Source organism: Nansenia antarctica, assembly GCF_963989245.1.
Source record: "Nansenia antarctica genome assembly, contig: SCAFFOLD_150, whole genome shotgun sequence".
NCBI lineage: Eukaryota > Metazoa > Chordata > Actinopteri > Argentiniformes > Microstomatidae > Nansenia > Nansenia antarctica.
In genome coordinates, this window is record NW_027662360.1 from 100,001 (window position 1) to 110,000 (window position 10,000).

General features: G+C 48.2%; 1 protein-coding gene across 1 annotated transcript in view; it reads right to left on the reverse strand.

Annotated features, from left to right (window-relative positions):
* clptm1 (CLPTM1 regulator of GABA type A receptor forward trafficking) overlaps positions 1 to 10,000 on the reverse strand; it is a 39,845-nt gene that overhangs the window by 26,885 nt on the left and 2,960 nt on the right. Inside the window, exon 2 of the mRNA XM_080551318.1 lies at positions 938 to 1,056. Coding sequence (XP_080407444.1) covers positions 938 to 1,056 — 119 coding nt within the window. The remainder of the gene's footprint in view (positions 1 to 937; positions 1,057 to 10,000) is intronic.

The following is a 10,000-nucleotide window of genomic DNA, read 5'->3' on the forward strand; positions in this document are numbered from 1 at the left end:
TTCATTCTGACAACACACACACACAGTCGTAAAGCTCTAACGGACGTACAGAACGTGACGTCGTAAAGTGCAACAAAGTGCTGCAATGACATACTGTCGTACATAACAATATTGGTATTTGATCACCTTCTATATAAAATCACCTGCTCGGCTTTAATGACTTAACGCTATTTAAGAAATTATATTTGTTTCCGCGTGCACGTGTTTTATGCTGCGCGCGCGAAAGACGACCACCCCGCCACTAATGTGAAAAATCCTGGAGGAAACACTGAGACATTGTGGTATTTCTTTATATACGTATCCCAGCCTGCCTATCAATTGTTTCTCAATAAACAGTTATGTTCTCCTCATTGTCATACTCCCGAGTCCGATTAAGTATGATTTGACAGGCAGCTAAACGAAATGCCTTCCCAACCAGCGAGACCTGGTTATAGAAATTATGTTGTTTTATTGATAAAAAAAAGGGTAAAACTGGAAAGAGAAAATAGAAAACTCACATTAATCCCAAACAATTTAACAAACTTCAGTTAACGTAATGTGGAGTCCGTTCATTGATCGATGCTGTCTGTTCAGTTCCCAGTGAGGCGCCCGTTCAGCGCTGGACATAATGGCATAGCGCGCATGCGAATCATGTTATATTATTATATATTATATAGCTCGCATCTAATCGTATCGGATGAGAAATAGACATTAAATGGCATATATAGGACGCTACACAACAGTAATCACCGCGACAAACAGCTATATTATATTTTAATATGATGACCGGAATATCTCACGTTTGTCCGGTAAATCGAAATCTTCCCGGACACGATGTCCGGCGGCAATTTTTTCTAACGGAAACCCTGGTGTGTGTGTGTGTGTGTGAGTGTGTGAGTGTTAGCCAGGCCCCTCTACCATCAGCACGGGTGTGTGTGTGTGTGTGTGTGTGTCCCACCTGAAGACGACTCCCTTGATGACCTGCCAGGCGTTGGGTGGGGGGGCCGGGGGGGGCTGGGCGTCCACCTGCTCCACCAGCTGCCCCTCTGCTGCTGCCCCATTACTGCTCACCTGCACCTGACACACACACACACACACACACACACACACACACACACACACACACACACACACACACACGTTAATAAAGCGTAGCGCCTGTCCACCGGTCTGTCGATCAGCGCGTCCGCTTTAATAACATCTTCACTCCACGATCGTCTAGTCTGGCGCCTGTTGTTCTTCCTGCACACCGACACAGATCAGCAGCGGCATGGCGGTCGTCTAGGCAACCGTTAATGTGGAACCCTGCCTAGCAACTAGCCTAGCCATGTGAGACTAGGAGAACTAGCCTAGCTATGAGACACTAGGACACCTAGCCTAGCTATGAGACACTAGGACACCTAGCCTAGCTATGAGACACTAGGACACCTAGCCTAGCTTTGAGACACTAGGACACCTAGCCTAGCTTTGAGACACTAGGACACCTAGCCTAGCCTAGCTATGAGACACTAGGACACCTAGCCTAGCCTAGCTATGAGACACTAGGACACCTAGCCTAGCCTAGCTATGAGACACTAGGACACCTAGCCTAGCTATGAGACACTAGGACACCTAGCCTAGCCTAGCTATGAGACACTAGGACACTAGGACGCCTAGCTTTGAGACACTAGGACACCTAGCCTAGCTATGAGACACTAGGACACCTAGCCTAGCTATGAGACACCAGGACACCTAACCTAGCCTAGCTATGAGACACTAGGACACCTAGCCTAGCTATGAGACACTAGGACACCTAGCCTAGCTATGAGACACTAGGACACCTAACCTAGCCTAGCTATGAGACACTAGGACACCTAGCCTAGCTATGAGACACTAGGACACCTAGCCTAGCTATGAGACACTAGGACACCTAGCCTAGCCTAGCTATGAGACACTAGGACACCTAGCCTAGCTATAAGACACTAGGACACCTAGCCTAGCTATGAGACACTAGGACACCTAACCTAGCCTAGCTATGAGACACTAGGACACCTAGCCTAGCTATGAGACACTAGGACACCTAGCCTAGCTATGAGACACTAGGACACCTAGCCTAGCTATGAGACACTAGGACACCTAGCCTAGCCTAGCTATGAGACACTAGGACACCTAGCCTAGCTATGAGACACTAGGACACCTAGCCTAGCCTAGCTATGAGACACTAGGACACCTAGCCTAGCTATGAGACACTAGGACACCTAGCCTAGCCTAGCTATGAGACACTAGGACACCTAGCCTAGCCTAGCTATGAGACACTAGGACACCTAGCCTAGCTATGAGACACTAGGACACCTAGCCTAGCTATGAGACACTAGGACACCTAGCCTAGCCTAGCTATGAGACACTAGGACACATAACCTAGCCTAGCTATGAGACACTAGGACACCTAGCCTAGCTATGAGACACTAGGACACCTAGCCTAGCTATGAGACACTAGGACACCTAACCTAGCTATGAGACACTAGGACACCTAACCTAGCCTAGCTATGAGACACTAGGACACCTAGCCTAGCCTAGCTATGAGACACTAGGACACCTAGCCTAGCTATGAGACACTAGGACACCTAGCCTAGCCTAGCTATGAGACACTAGGACACCTAGCCTAGCCTAGCTATGAGACACTAGGACACCTAACCTAGCCTAGCTATGAGACACTAGGACACCTAGCCTAGCCTAGCTATGAGACACTAGGACACCTAGCCTAGCTATGAGACACTAGGACACCTAGCCTAGCCTAGCTATGAGACACTAGGACACCTAGCCTAGCCTAGCTATGAGACACTAGGACACCTAGCCTAGCCTAGCTATGAGACACTAGGACACCTAGCCTAGCCTAGCTATGAGACACTAGGACACCTAGCCTAGCTATGAGACACTAGGACACCTAGCCTAGCCTAGCTATGAGACACTAGGACACCTAGCCTAGCCTAGCTATGAGACACTAGGACACCTAACCTAGCCTAGCTATGAGACACTAGGACACCTAGCCTAGCTATGAGACACTAGGACACCTAACCTAGCCTAGCTATGAGACACTAGGACACCTAGCCTAGCCTAGCTATGAGACACTAGGACACCTAGCCTAGCTATGAGACACTAGGACACCTAGCCTAGCTATGAGACACTAGGACACCTAACCTAGCCTAGCTATGAGACACTAGGACACCTAGCCTAGCCTAGCTATGAGACACTAGGACACCTAGCCTAGCTATGAGACACTAGGACACCTAGCCTAGCTATGAGACACTAGGACACCTAACCTAGCCTAGCTATGAGACACTAGGACACCTAGCCTAGCTATGAGACACTAGGACACCTAACCTAGCTATGAGACACTAGGACACCTAGCCTAGCTATGAGACACTAGGACACCTAGCCTAGCTTTGAGACACTAGGACACCTAGCCTAGCCTAGCCATGTGAGGTTCAGACTAGGGTCACTTGCGTAAATTGCTCTTTGAGCGTTCAATATACCAAACCAATCAGAGGCCCGGCAGTGTGAACGACCAATCAGAGGCCTGGCAGTCTGAACGATGTTTAACTGCCCCGGCAGACTGAACGATGCTTAACTGCCCCGGCTGCAGAGTGAACGATGTTTAACTGCCCCGGCCGCAGAGTGAACGATGTTTAACTGCCCCGGCAGACTGAACGATGCTTAACTGCCCCGGCAGGGTGAACGATGTTTAACTGCCCCGGCAGAGTGAACGATGTTTAACTGCCCCGGCAGACTGAACGATGCTTAACTGCCCCGCAGAGTGAACGATGTTTAACTGCCCCGGCAGAGTGAACGATGTTTAACTGCCCCGGCAGAGTGAACGATGTTTAACTGCCCCGGCAGGGTGAACGATGTTTAACTGCCCCGGCAGAGTGAACGATGTTTAACTGCCCCGGCAGAGTGAACGATGTTTAACTGCCCCGGCAGAGTGAACGATGTTTAACTGCCCCGGCAGGGTGAACGATGTTTAACTGCCCCGGCTGCAGAGTGAACGATGCTTAACTGCCCCGGCTGCAGAGTGAACGATGCTTAACTGCCCCGGCTCGGTGACGATGAGGAGGAGGAGGAGGGGGAGGAGGAGGAGGAGGAGGAGGAGGGGGAGGAGGAGGGGGAGGAGGAGGAGGAGGAGGAGGAGGAGGAGGAGGAGGAGGAGGAGGAGGAGGAGGAGGTAGAGGTAGGGTGTATACTGGCAGGGTGAACGATGAGGAGGAGGAGGAGGGGGAGGAGGAGGAGGAGGAGGAGGAGGAGGAGGAGGAGGGGGAGGAGGAGGAGGAGGAGGAGGAGGAGGAGGAGGAGGAGGGGGAGGAGGAGGAGGAGGAGGAGGGGGAGGAGGAGGAGGAGGAGGAGGAGGAGGAGGAGGAGGAGGAGGAGGAGGGGGAGGAGGAGGAGGAGGAGGAGGAGGAGGAGGAGGAGGAGGAGGAGGAGGAGGAGGAGGTAGAGGTAGGGTGTATACTGGCAGGGTGAACGATGAGGAGGAGGAGGAGGAGGGGGAGGAGGAGGGGGAGGAGGAGGGGGAGGAGGAGGGGGAGGAGGAGGGGGAGGAGGAGGAGGAGGAGGAGGGGGAGGAGGAGGGGGAGGAGGAGGGGGAGGAGGAGGGGGAGGAGGTAGAGGTAGGGTGTATACTGGCAGAGTGAACGATGTTTAACCGCCCAGCTGAAAGCCAGTTGGCCTCCCTGTCCCTGCCGCCCCAACAACATTTGGATGGATTATGGATTATTATAGATTAACTACGGATTAACATTTAAAGTGTTACTACAGTAACAGTTTCAGACTACAGTCCTAACGTCGAGCTAGGTTAGGGTTAAGGGTTAGGGTTAGGGTTAGGGTTAGGAGCTAGGTTAGGGTTAGGGTTCGATTAGGGTTAGGAGCTAGGTTAGGGTTAGGGTTCGATTAGGGTTAGGAGCTAGGTTAGGGTTTGATTAGGGTTAGGAGCTAGATTAGGGTTAGGGTTAGGAGCTAGGTTAGGGTTAGGGTTCGATTAGGGTTAGGAGCTAGGTTAGGGTTAGATTAGGGTTAGGAGCTAGGTTAGGGTTAGGGTTTGATTAGGGTTAGGAGCTAGATTAGGGTTAGGGTTAGGAGCTAGGTTAGGTTGGTGCGTACACGTGTGGATTCCAGCAGCTTTCAGTACTATGAGCGGCAGCCTTATGTCACATCTGTCAGCCCTATGATAGGGTTAGGGTTAGGCCTATGATAGGGCTTTCACACCGCCAAGGAACCGTTCCCGTTCCGGTTCTGAAACCTCTGAACGTTGGTGCAGTGGCGAACCAGCCCGCGTTCACACCAGTGTAACCAGAACCATCAGGGTTCACACCAGTGTAACCAGAACCATCAGGGTTCATACCAGTGTAACCAGAACCATCAGGGTTCATACTAGTGTAACCAGAACCATCAGGGTTCATACCAGTGTAACCAGAACCATCAGGGTTCATACCAGTGTAACCAGAACCATCAGGGTTCATACCAGTGTAACCAGAACCATCAGGGTTCATACCAGTGTAACCAGAACCATCAGGGTTCATACCAGTGTAACCAGAACCATCGGGGTTCATACCAGTGTAACCAGAACCATCAGGGTTCATACCAGTGTAACCAGAACCATCAGGGTTCATAGCAGTGTAACCAGAACCATCCGCGTCATCAGCGCTGGGTGATGAAGGGGCGGGATAAACTAAAATGTCACAACTAGATGGCAGCTACTTCACTGGAAAAGAGGATAATATCTTCCACTACTACAGTATCTGAAATAAACACAATTGTCTATGAAACAAAACAAAAGACACTTTTGTGTCCAATATGTCACAACCACCTCTTTATTCCAGCAAAGCAAGATGTAACTTTTTCTCTTTGGCAACAGGTGGGCCTTGTAAAAGTTAGAGACCTATACATAGATGGCATATTTGCAAACTTTCGTGAAGACCTCTCAAATAAATTCCATCTACCTAACTCGAACCTCTTTCGCTATTTCCAGATCCGTCATTTCATCCAAAGTCAATGCCCGTCCTTCCCTAACATGCCTCCATTATCTGTACTTGACACAATCCTCGATACTCCCACCAGTCAAAAAGGTCATATATCGAGACTCTACGACATCATAATGTCCCTTAAAGGAGAGTCAATTCATAAGATTAGAACAAGCTGGGAGGAAGAACTTGGTCAACAAATAGCGGATGAAACATGGAACAATGCATTAGACAGAGTGAATAGGAGCACCTCTTGTGCCCGACTTGGACTTATACAATTTAAAGTTCTTCATCGTGTCCATTTCAGTAAACACAGACTATCCAAAATATTCCCTGCGCTTAACGATTTTTGTGATCGGTGTCACAATGCCCCAGCAGACCTTACCCATATGTTTTGGACCCGTCCTCAACTGACTGGATATTGGTCAAATTTCTTTAAAATTATGTCCGAGGCACTGGGTATTGATGTACGACCAAATGCCTTGACTGCCATCTTCAGGGTTTCAGAGAGCGATCGACTGACTAACATCCAAAAGAATAGCATGTCTTTTGCTTCCCTATTGGCTCGGAGGAGAATACTGCTTGATTGGAAATCACCGAAACCGCCCACAGTCTCAGCATGGCTGAGAGACCTAATGCTATATCTTAAATTAGAAAAAATTAAATACACAATTAGAGGTTCCACAAGCAAATGTTATTCTACATGGGGCTCTGTGTTGGCATATTTTGATGGTCTTAAGACTCTCCCTGAAGTTCCAACCTGAGGGATGCAGGCTTCTGACATGTCACCTCTCTAGTGTTGGTCCATGTAATGTTGCGACGACCTGTCTCTGTAGATCTACATCCTATATGTACTGGCTTGGTAGTTACCTGGTTGCAGCTGTGATACAACAGCATTATTATTGTCCAGTGTGAACATTTATTTTAATCTATTTTCTTTTTCCTTTTTTAATGTTATTACTATGCTAATGTAACTTTAGGGCCCTGCAGGAAATGTTTGGGGTTGGGTGGGGGGGTGGGCAGAAATGTGTATTTTTTTTTTTATCATATTCTATCGAACCCGTTTATCTTTCGGTCGGAACGCGCCGGCCGGTTCCAGACTGGGTTCACGAACGCGAACGGTTCCTTGGCGGTGTGAAAGCCCTAAGAGCTTTATCTGTCACATCTTTCAGTACTATGGGAAGGGTTAGGTTAGTTAGTGGGTTAGGTTAGCTGCTGTGTGGCTCTACAGCATTAGGGTTAGAGTTAGAGAGAGAGACAGGCTTCTATGAGAGAGAGAGACAGGCTCCTATGAGAGAGAGAGACAGGCTCCTATGAGAGAGAGACAGGCTCCTATGAGAGAGAGAGACAGGAGAGAGAGACATGCTCCTATGAGAGAGAGACAGGCTCCTATGAGAGAGAGACAGGAGAGAGAGACATGAGAGAGAGACAGGCTTCTATGAGAGAGAGACAGGAGAGAGAGACATGAGAGAGAGACAGGCTTCTATGAGAGAGAGAGACAGGCTCCTAGGATGGCCAGATGACCCTTCACCTTAGGTAATCAGTGTAACTCCTAGGGCTGGGTATCGCCACTGATTTCCCAAAACGATTCGATTCCGATTCACAGCTCCCGATTCACAGCTCCCGATTCGATTCACGATTCACAGCTCCCGATTCGATTCCGATTCACAGCTCCCGATTCGATTCACGATTCACAGCTCCCGATTCGATTCCGATTCACAGCTCCCGATTCGATTCACGATTCGATTCGATTCCGATTCGGTTACAATATCAATTTTCCTTGAATATGAAGAGATTCTCAGAACTAATGCTATAAATGGTTCAAGGAACCCTATAACATGTAGCATTGTTAAACATATCAATGTTTACATTAAGAATTGAATCCAAAGCAGTTACATGAATGTACTTCTTATTGGAACATAAATGAACATCATTGACCAACATTTTGCTAAATCAGACACTACAAAAAGTGCTTTTTAACGTGCTTTACTGCAGCCAGTGTAAATAAAGGGGCTACAAACATAGCCTATCGGTAAACAAGACATCACATATCCCTCAGGACTGTCTCAAATAGATTATTTGCATAATATATATATATATATATACAAAATAAAAATGTGCAAAACTCAAACGAAAATAGTGCAATAGATGAGGGTATTTTGGGGAACAAAAAAACACATTGTAAACCATAATGTCCATGAAACTAAAGCCCTTCATTACTGCTTTCTCACTTTTTGGAGATTGGAAGATTTTATTCAGGAATAAACATAATTGGAAAATCAATGATTATTAAAATACTGTAGTATACAGTAACAATAAGTTAGTGGAAACACCACAAATCACCCTGACGTGAAACATGGAAAAGAGGATCCGAAACAAGCCTCGCTGATAAAGTGGCAAGTGATTGTCAGGTACGAGTCCATTGCTCTGGATGTCCAGCTGTTACACGTTATGGCAACTCTCTCTGCTGGCTGGAGTGAAGTTGCGATGTCACGTTTCACCTGCGCGGACATGTCTGGGACGATCACTTCACTCAACTGTTTGTGTGTCGGTAACACGTAGCGTGGTTCTAGTACACTGACGACACTGACGACGCTGTAGTCATTTGTTGGGCACGCGGAGAATTTGATTGTAATTAGCAACCAAACGTCTTTTTCAGCGAGGCTTGTTTCGGATCCGCTTTTCCATGTTTCAGGGTGTCAGGGTGATGCCTCAATAAGTGGTTCCGTAGATTTGTGGTGTTTCCACTAAATTTAACCTCCACTGCGCACAGCTTGCATATGGCTTTGCTTTTGTCCTGCTCATCTCTATCGTCATAATTTTTACAACCAATTTTTACATAGCGCGAGATTTGGCCACGAGATCTCGTTGCGGGTTGAAGCTGCAAGAAAAAAAATTAAAAAATAAAAATGAAAATGAATGAAAGATCGATCTCGGGATTTATGAATCGATAATCGCTCATTCAATGAAGATCTATTCAGAATCGGGAAATCGATTTTTTGAACCCAGCCCGAGTAACTCCATAGATTTCAGTGTCTTTCCCTCTGCAGTCAGCCTCACCAACAAGGCCCGGGACCCCCGCTGACACTGACTCTCACCCCGCCCCCATAGACAAGGCCCGGGACCCCCGCTGACACTGACTCTCACCCCGCCCCCAGAGACAAGGCCCGGGACCCCCGCTGACACTGACTCTCACCCCGCCCCCAGAGACAAGGCCCGGGACCCCCACGGACACTGACTCTCACCCCGCCCCCAGAGACAAGGCCCGGGACCCCCGCTGACACTGACTCTCACCCCGCCCCCAGAGACAAGGCCCGGGACCCCCGCTGACACTGACTCTCACCCCGCCCCCAGAGACACTAGATATTGTAAATATTCATTCATTCATATTTATATCTTACTTGATTGTTTTTGCACTACTTGTTTTTTAATTCTGATTCTTATTATTCTTATGTTGCCTGTTTGCTCCAATCTACCACAGCAAATTCCTTGTATGTGAAAACCTACTTGGCGAATAAAGTCATTCTGATTCGCATCTGTATGAAATGGAATGGAATGGACCCCCAGCAGGGGGTCGTCCTCTGCGGCTGTGAGCCTGTTGGCTCTGAAGTTTGTCATCTGCTGAACCCCCTGCCTGTATGAAAGCCACTCAACCAAGTCTCATCAACATTGTTCCAGTGGCGTGACACTGACTCATCGTTCCCTCTCTGGTGTCATCAGTGATGTCATCAGTGGGGGACAAAGGGACTGATTTACTATAGCAGCCTGTTGTCCACTACATGGGGAGCTCAAAGTAAACACTTCACACTAGGCAAGACAGGGTTACTGTGGGGAACATGGCGCGTTCTGGCCTGCAGAGGGAGCTAGACTGCCGTTACGTATTGAGTTTTTAAAAACGGTTTCTAACACTTCGCTGGCTTTCACTCACCTACCTATGTTGAGAACCAGACATAACCAGAACCACCAGGGTTCATACCAGTGTAACCAGAACATGTTACATGTTACATGAGAGAGAGAGACAGGCTCTC